This window comes from Dermacentor variabilis, chromosome 10, assembly GCF_050947875.1.
Source record: "Dermacentor variabilis isolate Ectoservices chromosome 10, ASM5094787v1, whole genome shotgun sequence".
In the NCBI taxonomy this organism is placed as follows: Eukaryota; Metazoa; Arthropoda; class Arachnida; order Ixodida; family Ixodidae; genus Dermacentor; species Dermacentor variabilis.
Genome location: NC_134577.1, coordinates 14,517,522 through 14,531,449, shown reverse-complemented (window position 1 = coordinate 14,531,449; position 13,928 = coordinate 14,517,522). Strand labels below are relative to the sequence as shown.

Sequence of the window (13,928 nt, the reverse complement as noted above, 5' to 3'; positions counted from 1 at the left end):
CCCTCACTTGCATAGTGTCATAAAAGCAGTAGCCAGAGATGCACTCAATTAATCAATGTGTTTTGCTTTGTAAAGCGTTGTCTGCATCTCCATATGTAAAGAAGTGATGGCTGGTTGACAAAAACAGTGCTGCTCACGTGTTATTACATCTTTTGGTCGCACAGGTGAATTTATGATGCACGGGAGCATCACTGTACAATGCCATTTCTTCAAGACAAAAAAAGAAACGGACTGTATCCCTAGCATAATTGCAAAATCCACTCCTGGCATTGTGCGTAACATCGCACGTCCTGTTTCTCGCATTTCCTTGCAGGTGGAACTGCGTGATGTTCCCGATTACCATGCCCATCGCGGAAACGTCGTGTCGTCACAGCATGACATGGACAGTCGCTATGGTGGCAGCGACTATCTCAACGAACGCATGCCAGGACCACTGCAGGCATCGCCTTATGATCGGGGCTTCTCACCACGGGACCATATGGAAAGGCAAGCAATTGCTGCTGTTCGTGCTCATCCGATGGCATAAAGCACAATTGCACACTGCAACAGGATGAACAACTGGATGAGTTGATGCTATACGTCGCTTTCATTTTATGTGATCATCGCTTGCTGACGTCCCCAAGATAAACAGCTATACACTTTGTACATCCAGTGAGGCATTATTAAATATTTCCTCCCTGTCATCAGTATCATAGCCATCTTTATCATGCCAATCACTACTTATCAAGCATGCATAGAATGTAGCTGCTCAGAAGAGTATAGGCTTGGGCTGGTTGGTAAGACATTTCATTTCATTTATTTCATTTATTATCACCTTGAAGTCCCGAAGGCAAGCGCTAAACAAGCACTTGTCCTGTCTAGTCTTTGTGGATCGTCCTTTGTGCACTAAGCTTCCAGTGTAGCTGCTCACATAGACAATAAAATTCTTTGTTTGACATTGTGATTGACGCATTGCACATATAGCTATCCCCTTCTTTCTTTAATGCAAGAAGCTTAACATATTACTCTACATTTCTCTTTTCTACTTCTGAACATGTGCACCTTCCAACACAAATGTACAGTAACATCTTTTACAAAAATTTTTGAATGATTCTTTCTTTTAAGAAGTGCCAAAAATATTTAATGTCAAGCTTCAACTAGCCCAGTTTTCTTCATTAACTTATCCAATGATACCAATAGCTAGCAAAATGAAATGGTTTTTTATTTGCCTGCAATGCAAGGGCGGTCTATTAATCCAAGGCATTGTTAATGGGTGGCTCATTTTGGAAGATTGGCTGTTCATATGGGCGAAATTTAGCCATAGAATTACCAGAATGTCAGGGAAGTGGTTACTGATACATGCATTACAAAAATTTTACAAGGTGGCGAAGCGCTGTCCCTGTTTGTAACTGCCGCAACTTTACAACCCGACAATGATGACAATGACAACAATAAAGTTTGCATACAGATAATAACGTGGAAAAAAGACAGTTATTTCTGCTGAAGTTCTTCGAAGGTGTGCACCTAAACACTTGTAGCCACATCAGGTTGTCTAAAGCAGACAACAGATAAGCAGTAGAGTAACAACTGGTACCAAGACAAGGCAAACACACTTGAAGACAGACAACATCAGGAAATCTAAGGGCTCAGTGTGGGTGGGTTCGGTTCATGTGGGCAGGAGTACTTGGGAGGTGTCTGGCAGAGATGTCTATGCTTCAGTGGGCTTAAATAGGTAGATGTTCAAGGAAGGTGGTGATGAGTCGCATCCCATGACCAGCTGCAAACGAAGCAAATTATAATAGTCGTACCTCCTACCATTCCTGAGCTTGGCAATCTGCCACAACAAGAACCTGCTTATGGATTATTGTCGCATCTCCTCCTAGGCACTGTTTTGTTGTAAACTCTGTGACATCATGTTTCGTCTTGCAGGCCTGGCACCCAGACTCCATCGGAGTCAGACCTGCAAGACCCACGGGACCAACGCTCGGAGCTCAGTGTGGACTCAATGGAAGCCGGAGGAGGCGATCCACAGCGGCAGTGGCGAGCGTGGGCTGAGGCCCTACGTGACCAGGGAGCTAAAGTAGTGCAAGTGGTGTACCCCCGAACTGCCAACAATGACAAAGAGCTGACCGTCGTGCGAGGAGAATTCCTCGAGGTATGTGCTTGCTTTAGAGTTCTTCACCACTTTCCCACAATAGCCACATCAGACTCCATCTATACATATTGTTCAGACAATTTCCGAAGTCTTAAACTATCTGTCATTTCATCTACTCCTGCAATGCCAACACTGTAACGGCTTCTCCAGCTTGCCGTAGGCATTGCTTTTGGAAGAAATCTTCCCAGCACTACAAGGCATACGTCAGCCATTCGAAGGATGCTTCTGCTGTGCTTGTAACAAGCAGTTTGGGTTCTTTGGTGGTTCTTCCTTTAAGGACCTTCCACCTGCCGCAGTGGCTCCATGGTTATGGCATTGTGCTGAGCATGAGGTTATGGGTTTGATTCCTGGCATTGATGGGAGCAGTATGGGAAAACACTTGTGCACCATGCTTTGGATGCATAAAGAATCCCAGCTAGTCAAAATTAATTTGGAGCCTTTCACTGTGCCATTCCTCATAACCTGCTGTACAGGTTTTGGACATTTTTTATTTAATTTAGGAACCTTCAAGAACACAGTGTAGGATAGTTGGTAATAGCCGCAGCAGTGCTTTGACATTTGAGCACAGCACATGACAGTGTTATTTGGTTACTTAAGTCGTCACATTGTCAGCATCTTGTGAGCACAAGATTATTAAGTTTCTTGTCATAGGCATGTGAAAGACTGGCAACAGCTTTTCAGTGTTGTAAAATGAGCTGGTGCACTTTTGCAAATGAGCCGTGCGAATGTTGAGCTAGATGGCTCCATCATTGCAGATCCTAGATGATAGCCGCAAGTGGTGGAAGACGCGCAACATCCGAGGCCAGGTTGGCCATGTGCCGCACACCATCGTCACGACATACCATGCCGACGACTCTGGCAGTGTTGGCTACGAGCGCTCCTCGAGTCGCGAGAACTACGACCGCTCTCCTTACCCACCTGGTGGAGCATTCGCTGACATGGGCCTTGAGGTAATTGGCATAAGCACCTGGTTGCTGTCCTTGGTGTGGCTCACAAATAGAGTTGGTTAATGGTGGCCAGTTTGTATTGCAATTCATCCTCTCTTTGAAGAAGCATTTGGAAAAGTATTACGTGCTCAACAAGGCAGTCATACAAAGCAGTGCAATATGTAATGCGTAATATGTGTAGTACCTTTTCAGTTGCACAAATGAAAAACAACAAAGCAACAAAGTGGGACTTGTTAGTGCATGACACTAAGGTGCACCGGCTGTTTCCTGCCCAAAGCAGATGTCAAATTTTCAACTACTGTGTAGCAGTTACGATGCTATTAGTGACTTTAGTTAAAAGCACTTCACTGTGATGTATATATTCCATTTTTAGTGCTTTCTTCCAATTCTTAGCAAGTGAAATAATGCAAATCTCTATATTTGTACTGTCACTAGCTCAAGACACTGAATGGAACAACGAAAACAGTTGTGTACAGAGCAGAGTTGTTTATGAGCTAATTTTACTAGTCTGTAGAATTTCACTGCAGAAGAAGAGGGAGGGAGTGACAGTAAATGTTCCACAGAAGAAAAAGAAATGATCCAATGGCCTTCAGAACTAATTTGCTGTTTCCCTAGATTAATGTGTTTGCTTTTCTACCAGCTCCAAATAACAAAATAGCTTCTTAAGACATGATCATGCTTGTTTCTTTACTTTATGGTTTATCCCTGTGAAACTATGGATATTAATAAAACTGTTTGCTAGACTGAGTTCTGCCCTGTCAATATCATTTGTCTACTTGCCTTGCCCCTTTTTGCCTCGTTCTGTATACTATATCACAAGCTCAGGATTAGAAAATGAGAGAAACCATGCCAAGGACTTGTGAGCATATCTAGTCTTCTTGTTTGTATTGCATTCCTCTCCGTGAACTCAAGTGCTAGCTTGTGTTGTGCTGTCCGCATAACTTGCTTCACTTACATGTCTAAGTTAGCACGTTAACTATGATGCAGTACCAGTTAGTGCCATCTACACTCCTCCGGTCTCTCGTCTCATGTTGCAGGGTGACTCCTCACCACCTCACGACCTTGGGGGTGACTCAATGAGTTCATCAGGACTGGGCATGGGAAGTCCACGCGGAGGCGGACCTCGCCAGCCGCCTGCTCCGGCCGACTGGGTCCGCCGCGAGCGACAGGGGAAGAAAGGTGAATTCCGCTACTTTTAAGGGGCGTGCCTCGCCCGTTTCATCACCCCTGCTTCTGCTGTTGCGCGCTGGCAGGCGACGAAAACTGACAGGACAGGACTGTGCGTGACCCTCGTTATCCTCCGCCCGCGGAAAATCTACAAATCGTCCCCACTAGCATCCTTGCTTGTACACGCCGCTGCTGGACCCTCCTCCCCCACCCAAGTGCGAGAGTGGTTTCGAACATCTCCCGTGTGCTGCGTATCGTCTGTCGTCTGCTGTTACCCCTGCTTCCGCTGTCGTGTTTGTGTGGCAGACGATGAAACGGACAATATGCTGCGCTTTCCTCGCTGACTGCTTTGAGAAGTAGCACCCAGTGGTTGTTTGCTGTAGCATCCATTTGATGTGTATTTGACCTACGAGGTGTGAAACTGGATTGCCATGCACCATGTTAGGTGTTAGCACCAACACAAGGTGCAGTGCACTTTCAGGTAACCGCTTGAGATAGTGGAAGCAATCATACCTGAAAGCTTCCTCCTTACCTCGTCTAAGTGCAAACCGCAATGCTGACGACTGGCATAGTTTGTTGCCAGTTGACATTGCAGCACTCTCTCGCCGATGTGAGTGGAGAATGCTCTCTTCATCCTTGTGAGGCAGTTTATACATCTGTGTTACCACAAGATTTATCTTTGAACAAACAGAGGAGAGAGAAGTTCTGCAATAGCTATTGCTTACAATGTAGCTATGCCGTCTTTGGAGCATGCCATGGGCTCACATTGCTACACATCATTGAGTAGGACAGAGTTGCTTTAGTTCTCTATTTCTTTAGGGGCATGGTGAAAACATGCCAGGTCATGTGATGCACGCCCAGCGTGCCTTTAGCATTGCCGTTCATTGTTCATTATCAGTGAGGAGAGAAAACAGCACCACATTTTTGTTCCTGTTTGACTAGTGCTAACGCAAAAATGCTGACAGGTTCCATAGTGAAAGAAGAGATAAATTCAAGGCGATTGTTGAGCTGGCAGATAACGACAAAAGTGGTGCATTTTCTTGGTTAGAAGGTTAAAAAAACTTCCTCTTTTCTCCCCTTTGTTTGTGGACATCTAGCAGAGATGTGGCCAATCGAACAGGCTCTTCATGCCTGCCGTCACTATGACGAGAAAAAGCAGCTTTTTTCGATTCTTCAATCTCTTGTGTGGTAGATCACGCATTCTCGAACATCGAAGTACTGTTTCCTTTTAAGTCATTCCTGGCAGTTGAAAAAAGAAATTACATATAAAAATTATAGAAAGATTGCCATTATTTTTTCCAAACTTGGAGGGCAGAGATATTTCAATACAGCTGATTCTTAATGAGGTTATGGATATTCTAACCCTTTAGAGGCTGGCTCATATTAACGTTTGGTAAGTCGCACTGTGCTGCCAGCACCATGGAATGTCTGAGCAATACCTTATTTCCGAGAAGTTTTGTGGCCTAAGCGTCGTTGGTGCACTTCACATGTGCAACATTTCTACAAGTGCTGTCAAACCATGGCCTGTGATGCCATGGCTGAGACTTTTCCAGGCTTGTTTTGAATGGTTGCAGTTTACATAATGTGTCAGTATCTGCACTGAAACACACATACATCTCTACAACAAGAAGTCATTAACAGGATGGCTACATTTTTCAACCACCACACAAGCGTAGTAGTGCATACTGCTTAACGTTTTGCAATCAAAATTTCAACTGGCAAATAGTAGTAGCCCCATGAGTGTGAAGCCAATTTTAGAGATCACCAACATCATAGTGCAACCTGTGGATGTTTTCGTGTGTCGGCGTGCTTTGAGTGGGCTTCAGTGGAGAACATGCTGATGTGGTGAAGTTTCCCTTTGTAACTGCTGTTACTCGACACCTGAAAACATTGTTACAGCTGTGATGTTGAAGACAGTAGTGCGACCAAGACTTTTTAAGTCTTTGCTTGTAGTTAACGCTGCTTGAAGTATACCCCAACTTGGCACTGGTTTCTTGTCTGTGTTGTTCAGCTTGCCTAGTGTGTTGCAGCTAAAAGACCTGCGCAATGTTGCATCTGTGCTGCGTGTCTAGAGCCTCTTTAGTGCTTGTACAATTGGTGTGCTGGACTTCAGCTGGTAGCAATAGGTAGTTAGGTGTTAATTATACATAGTGATGTGTCTGAAGAAGCTGATGTATCTGCCAAAATTGTGAGGCACTAACAGAAGATGCTAGCTCTTCCAGTGTGTGCTATAGCTATGTAAATTTTTACTACTGGCCAAGTTGATCTGAACCAAGAGAAAGTAGACTTGGATCAAAATGCCACGAGAATGAAAACTAGGTGGCTTTTAAGCAGTAGATAGGCTATCTCTCGCTTCATCTGTCTGCAGCAAAAAACATTATGTGCTAATGAGTTTCATGGATATATTGTTCCTACAGCATGAATGTGAATGATTCCCAAAGAACCTGCAACTACCAACCACCTTGAAAAGATTCTCTCTTGTCATTCAATAGACCAAATCTTACACATTTGACTTCAGCATTTTGCATAGGTCTTTGTAGATTTCTCAGCCAAAATTCAAAATACCTGCATTATGCATGACCACTTTCTCGCAGGCTAGTGCTTGTGGGCATCCACCGCCTCTAATGGCAATTGCCGTAATAACAGAACGATGAATGCCGAGTCATGCAGGCTAGAGAAGTATAGTGCATCCAGCCTAAGGTTTGCTTTTGCTGCCTTGTTTGTGGCAAATCTAAGCATACACCCAGTGATTAGGTGTGACTTCTATATACAGAGGTTGCATTTCTATGTACAGAGCACCTTACTGCTATTGCACATAATAAACACACTCAATGACGGGAAAATAACTTCGCTATATCTGTTGTTCAATATAAGGATACCCAATAATATTCTCTCATTTTAGATTTACTTTGTTTTATTCGATAATTCATTACACCAAGGCTCAACTGTAGCCATTACCAGTTCAGCATAACAGTTGTGCAGGCATCATTGTGGACATCTTCCATATGTTTTGCTTCAATATGGTTGTGGAAACATTTTAGCAGCAACGGCTACAACAGAGACGGCATTTATTACCCTCAAACGTTCACACATGCTCAAGTTTCATATGTACCTTTTTATTCCAGTAGAGAAGAGCCTTTAATGTGTTAATGCCCTTCTCTTTGGCAAGAGAGCTGGAATCAAAGTGAGTAGCTGTCATTATGATATTGAAGTGGCTTGTTGCTAGTACCTACACAGCGAGCTGTGTGTGCGGCAGCATTTAGGAAAAAGCCACAAGACATCCATGCAGACGCAGCGCTCCTACAAGCTGCATTTATTCAAAGCCACTAAGGATCAAAACAGTGTTGTGATAACAGAGTTTGCATTTCCAAATTCCAAGGCCACATGTTTGGCTTTTCATGTATACTGCCAAAATGATGCCATACATAGATGGACATTTGAAGCGCTTTTACCATTTTGTAGTGTTTACATTATGAATAGTTTAGAATTGGGCCACCTGAAGAGGTGCACTTTTCTCTGTATGTCTGCACTTAGCACTTGCAGCTGTTTAGTGTGTTGAGGTTGGTTAGTGCATGTCTTGCATCTCACCTTCGGTCTTTATAGAGAATCTAGGATCAAGATATATGTTGCAAGACTTGTGGCTAGCTAGACTCGCGTGCTTTACAGAACAAAGCATAGTGGCTTGTCTGAAAGTTAATGAAGCAGTTTGTTGCTTGTTGAATGCTTGTGTGCAGTGTTTTTTCTGGTGATGTACATTGTTTCTGGTGTGTTTGTCGGCATTTGATGAAGGTGTCAAAAGCACTTGCAGCACAGCAGCTGTTTTGGTGTTTTGATTTTCTCACACTTGCTTTTGTGCTCGCTACTTGAACTATCTTGTAGTTCAGCATCGTTAGGTTCCTCCTGTTACGCAGGACACTTCCTTCCTCCTTTCCTAACTGAATGCTTTACACAAGCACACATTCTTAAGAATGCATTCCCACTTTGTTATCCCATTTCATCTTGAAGACCTAATGCTTCTTACATTTGGGTCAAAAGATTGTTTGTCCATTATTTTTGGAAAAACAATACACTGGAGCTGTTTTTGTGGTGTGACATGCGGTGCATTGTTAAAACGCTGCAGTTTGTTCCATGCATTGTTGGTGACGGATCGTGATTTAAACATTCCATTATTGAGGCACTGCTGTTAACTTGCACTTCCCTTTTTGTTATGGCAACATCGTCGTGTTTCGTGCTCTGGTCCCTGGTGGAAGGATGATGCTGCAAATTTCACAGTGGACTTAAACAGCAACCTTTCACTAAATTCTGTTGTGTTGTCATCGTTAGAAGAGTGGTGTTCTTGCCGAACTTTGATGGGCTGTCAGTTGTTTTAGATTAAGATGTTTAGAGTTGTCTTTTCCCTTCTCCGTCCCATTTGATAATGAGAGTCAAGTTCTTCCAGATATTCACTTGTGTACATAGAAGACTAGCTTTGCACTTGTTCTTTTTTTTTTTTTCACCAGATGTCAGCTAATTGGAGTTGTCCCTCTGTGGTAGTAGTACTGAGGAAACAATTTCTGGAGCTCTGTAACCAGAGAGGTGCTTCTTGTTCGCAGTTACTGGCACCGAACAAATGATTGCATGCCAATTTGTGCTACTGAGTAACATTTTCTTTTAGTGAGCGAGAGAAACATTGTCCAGCATGCCATTATTGAGGTGGCAGTCTTTTGCTCTGTCAGAGCCACGGTTGACCTTTCCCAGTCTATTGCGATGATTGCTTATGTACTTCTTCCTTAGGTTTATGAGATGGTATCCTGCGTCAGTCTCCTCTGGAGGTCGCACTGTGCTGTCATAGTTCATTCACCGCACCATTCTCTTTTGCGTGTTGGAAGTGATGCGTTTGCATAACACAGCATAGATGTGTTCTTGCTTCAACCACTAATGCCGGGAGCTGCGCATCTTGCAGAGGTTAAAAATATGTTTCCGACGGTTACTGGCGGCAGTTGCATGTAGCAGCACTTCTGTTGACATTGTCCTGTAAAGAGTGACAAGTGTCCAGCGAAGCCTGTCACTTGTGCGACAAAAGTGCCTTAGAGCTCGTTTATGGATGAAACATCAGGTTTTTCAGAACGTGGAAGGCTTTGTGATTGTTGGGCTCGAAACTGAAGAGTTGTGCACGTTGACTGTTTGTCAAAAGAAGTGTTTTGCAAACAGCACATGTTTGGCACATTTATCCAAGTGTTAACAGCACTTTAACGTTAATGTTAACAGAGACATGTTAGCGAGAAGAGATATAGATATATACTTACTATATACAGAGGTTACAAAGCAAGATCCATATCCCAGAATGCCAGTCTGTCCCAATTTTGCCATGTTCTGTGTCCTGTGAGATATTTTTTTTTTTTAACATTTTTGTACTACCTACCTCTTTAAAAAATTTTTGTCCGTTCGTGTGTAAAGATCAAAATGAAACACTCAAGTAGCAGTTTGGCTTTGGATTCATCCAAATGTCACATTCCAGCCGTCGCGAGTGTTGATGGCACTTGGCGTTGAATTTTTATTTGTGGACCACTGTCCAGTTTTACTTTCAGGTGTCGCACTTTTTATTGAGTCTTGTACAAGCTAAAGTCTGAGTGACGTGCATCAATAAAGTCTTCCCCACCTTACCATTAACAAAAACTGAGTGTGTTGTGTCTGTTGTCTAGTGTTGTTTGCGTTTCTGCATGCATGCAATTAAGATATACATTGCTGCACTTTGACCTTGTTTCACAGGGAGCAATGTTGTAATAGGGTGCGACATTGGGATAGTTCGTTCGCTTAGCAGGTATGGGAAACAGCACAAAAAACTTGGACAAGGACGCAGCCTTCATGTATTTTTTTTAGTCTTCGTCCGAACTTTTTTCATTTTTTTCCACAAGAGTTAAAGGCAATTTCACTTGTGATTTGGCAATTGCAATGTCGTGGGTGTGGCTAATAACCCATCAGTCCCTTTGGGCAAGCATTTATATAATGTTCATAAGCCAAACACCTTTTAAATGCAGGTGCATAGCACAAATGGGGAACAAATAACGTCATGACTCATCAGACACACCCCATCACTTGCCTGCTTTTTTGATCTAACAGTGGGTACATAAGTATTGCAGAAACAGTGCCTACATTGTCTTTGCGGATGGAAAGACTACACCAAACAATAATTTAGTCTTCCAGAAAGTGTCCCGAAAATTTGAACTGCAGCCGCTATGGTCTGTGTGTGTGTAACTCAGATAATACAAACCAGTTTTTATGGCCAGATGAGGTAAAATGAACAGACACTGACTGCACTACCAACTGCCTGTACATTAGTCTACAGGTTTACAACACTTGTCTACTTGCACTTATCTTATGATTAACTATATTTTTCTATAAAAACTGTTGCATGCTATATTCTACTTCAAAAGTTTCTTAAAAATTCCAATAGCAGGAGTGCTTCAGAGAGCTGAAAAATAGCTGCATTTGCTGTCCTTTATTTCGTGGCATTGCAACAACCTTTTTTTCTTCTTTCTTTTTTTGAGATAATTATTTCAGTGTTGGCGAGTGCAAGTGCATGTCGCATTTCGTGACACTCAAAGTTCATGCATTGTGTGACTTTTGCAAAAACTGAAAGGTGCAATTGCCTCTGTAAGCAGAAGATAAAAACTTGGGACATCAATAGTGACTGTGTTTCAATGCGACGGTAAGGTATGAATAAAAACTAAGCATGCCAATCTTGTATACACTCCAGATTACCCATTAAAAACCCTGCATCTTGGCTGTACTAACATTCTTTAACATGCTGCCCCTACTGCATGCAGTGAGCAGTGAGCTATCTACAATGCCTGGCAATTCATCTGCAAGTATGCATGAGATGTTCAATGTTTCGAGCTAAGGCTGTGAGAGAAGTGCAGCATGTGTTGCATTGTGGTGCTGACATAAAAATCCTACTCCTACTAAAATCCTATTAAAACATAAACAATGCTTGCCCTGCCTGAATATTAAGGAGATAGTGTGGATCTCATATATCACCATGGTAAACTCAGTTAAGAAAATGGGCTGCTTTGTAATCGACGGATGAGGTTACACAGCATAAGGTCAAAGCAGAGATTACAGTTGCAAAGGTGCTTTGTTTGTGCTGACTGCTAAGTAGTGCATGCCGCCCTTTTTTGCTCATTCATGTCAAAGTTGTGCTTTGTGTTTGCCATGCATCTTGCTTCTTTGCAGTATTGTGAGCAATTTTTTTCTCCTGTATTTCCTTTATGCACACATTGGTAGTAGACATAGCAGTCATGGACTGCCACTACTGGTTAACAAGATATGACCATCATATATGGTTTAACATACTGATAACCTTGCGCTTGTCTTTGTCTTATGCAAGATATAAAAATGCACAGAGACAACGCTCCTGTTTTCAATTAATAGGTGTGCATTGTAAGTAGCTTACTCTACCAAACACTCAGAGCAGCAGTGCTGATTCCTTCAAGGTCAGCATTACATGTCAACCAAGAGTGAATAAGTTGCCATCCACTTGAAAGTAGCATTATGTTACTTTGATGTGGATGGCAGTAGTGTGGAGCACAAGCTGGCATGATGCAAACGTCAAAGCTTCTTCTGTGGCAGAACCACTCACAGATTTCACGTTAACAGGCAATACCCAGTAATTTGCCTCTATCCTCAGACTGCCACAGGCTAACAATGGCTAGCACGACACTGCCATATCTGCAGGTTCTTATCCACAACATATTCCATATAATAATTGTACAATATTTTACAACATAATAACCATATACAATGTCACATTAAATTACATGACGCATACTATATATTTCTTTCATATGCAACACACTATTTTTAGTTTGCAATGTAACCGTTCCAGTAGAGGGAGCCATAATGTAGGCACAAATTACCCTTTGGCAATATACCATGAAATTTCACCTGACATGCATTATGCAAATGTGCACAGCGACAGGCAAGAGCTGTGAGGCCCCCGGTTTTTATATAAGCGTGAAATTCGGGAAGTGCTCTCTAGGTACAGCAGCTGGGCCAAACAAAAAGAAACCTTGCAAAATTGTAGTGGCTGGTGCTCTTATAATGTTTATTTAGACAAACTAAACATTTTCATTCATTTAAAAAAAATATCTTTTTTCATGACATCGCGTTTAGAGAGTAAGCATCAATGCAAATAATGCGCTTCAGCAACATACAAGCATAAACATCAAGTCATGGCAAACAAGTATGACAAACTGCAATCAGGGTGTCTACCAAGTTGACATTTCCAAATTCCCCGAGTTTTCCAAGCTTTCCCTGAGTGCCTATGCAAAATTCCCTGAGTGACGCAGAACTATGTTTTATGTCAAGACGCGCTGAAACCATATCGCCCGATGCTGACACTCTAGTAAGCATATGAAAAAAATTGATCAGCATCCGCCAACACTTGGCTTTTTGAGCTCAAGCTCCTTCAAAACGGCGGCAGCGCGCTTCCTTTCCCATTCATTCCTCAGTGCGTAGGTCCTTTCTGTTCTTGTCCTCCTTCCGCCACTCGTTCGCCCCACGGACCATTTGAAGCATCATCTTGGTCAGTTGCACAGTCCACGTCCGATTTTTTTAACTCCCTAGAGGCCGCAAAAACATCAGAAAAATCCGCCAGTTGGAAAAAATAAATGCATGTCATATATTGCCCTTAAGGGCTCAAACCGCCACAGGCACATTCGAAAACACTCTGAAGGCCTGTCGCTACACGTATTAGGCATATCGGTGCTCGTACTGCGACACGAAATACCAGGTACACGCGTGTATAATTAAAGAATACATACTGTGTCCCGTGGCAATAGCCCCTTCCCATGCTTGTTATGCTTCACTGCAATACTTTTGTCTATGCTTCCCCCAAGTAAGATTTCTGTACAGAGGCGAAGCTGACTTTCGGGAACCGGCATTATGCTATGCACCATGCTTCCCAAGCTTCGAAGCCAATCACGAGGACCACAAAAGTGGAGTCCATGCCGTTGCTGACCAGCAGCGAATTCTTTCAATAAAAAACACGGCACCCAACGGCAAGAAGCTTCATAGCGAAATTTGAAGCAGCTAGGCCTAGCGTTGCCGCAGTGGTGGCTACAGCTGCCAGCGGATCTGCGTGCAAGAGCGCCGATTTGAGGTGGTGAGGTATTCAAAATGGTAGTGGTGGTGGCTTTGATTAATGCCGTTTCAGACATGCGGTCACGGCAAAACGTCCGGAAAATCTGACGGCGAAGAGTTCTTGCGTTCGAAATTTCAAACATTCTGATACATTGACTTTATGGGGTACGTGGTGCTGCGAAGCCGTCCAAATTATCGGGAATCTGGAAAGTCTGTCGTTGTCTGTACACTGGCAACTCCTCCAGCCGACAACAGGGTGTCAAAGACGATTCATTACGATTCCTGTTTGTTACTCGAGCCAGCATTACCGCGACTTTCGACCCTTTCAATAAAATTACAGCTAATTTTCCCTGATAGAGGCACAAATTCCCTGAGTTTACCCTGATTATTTCCGGACTACTCAAAATCCCTGAGAATTCCCGGTTTTCCCGGTTGGTAGACACCCTGTGCAGCAATGGCCACAAGAAGGGTTCCATGTGAAAATCGCAGGGACTGATGAGGTCCAGATGTATACAAATTACCCAACAAATGCTGGCCCCGTGCAAGTGTCAGCAGACTGA

At 43.1% G+C, this 13,928-nt stretch overlaps 1 protein-coding gene across 2 annotated transcripts in view; it reads left to right on the top strand.

Annotated features, from left to right (window-relative positions):
- LOC142559977 (uncharacterized) overlaps positions 1-13,928 on the top strand; it is a 56,153-nt gene that overhangs the window by 27,514 nt on the left and 14,711 nt on the right. For both annotated transcript variants that reach the window (XM_075671701.1, XM_075671700.1), the window contains exons 13-16: positions 314-486; positions 1,909-2,134; positions 2,890-3,084; positions 4,119-4,260. In XM_075671701.1, the coding sequence (XP_075527816.1) occupies positions 314-486; positions 1,909-2,134; positions 2,890-3,084; positions 4,119-4,260 (736 nt within the window). The remainder of the gene's footprint in view (positions 1-313; positions 487-1,908; positions 2,135-2,889; positions 3,085-4,118; positions 4,261-13,928) is intronic.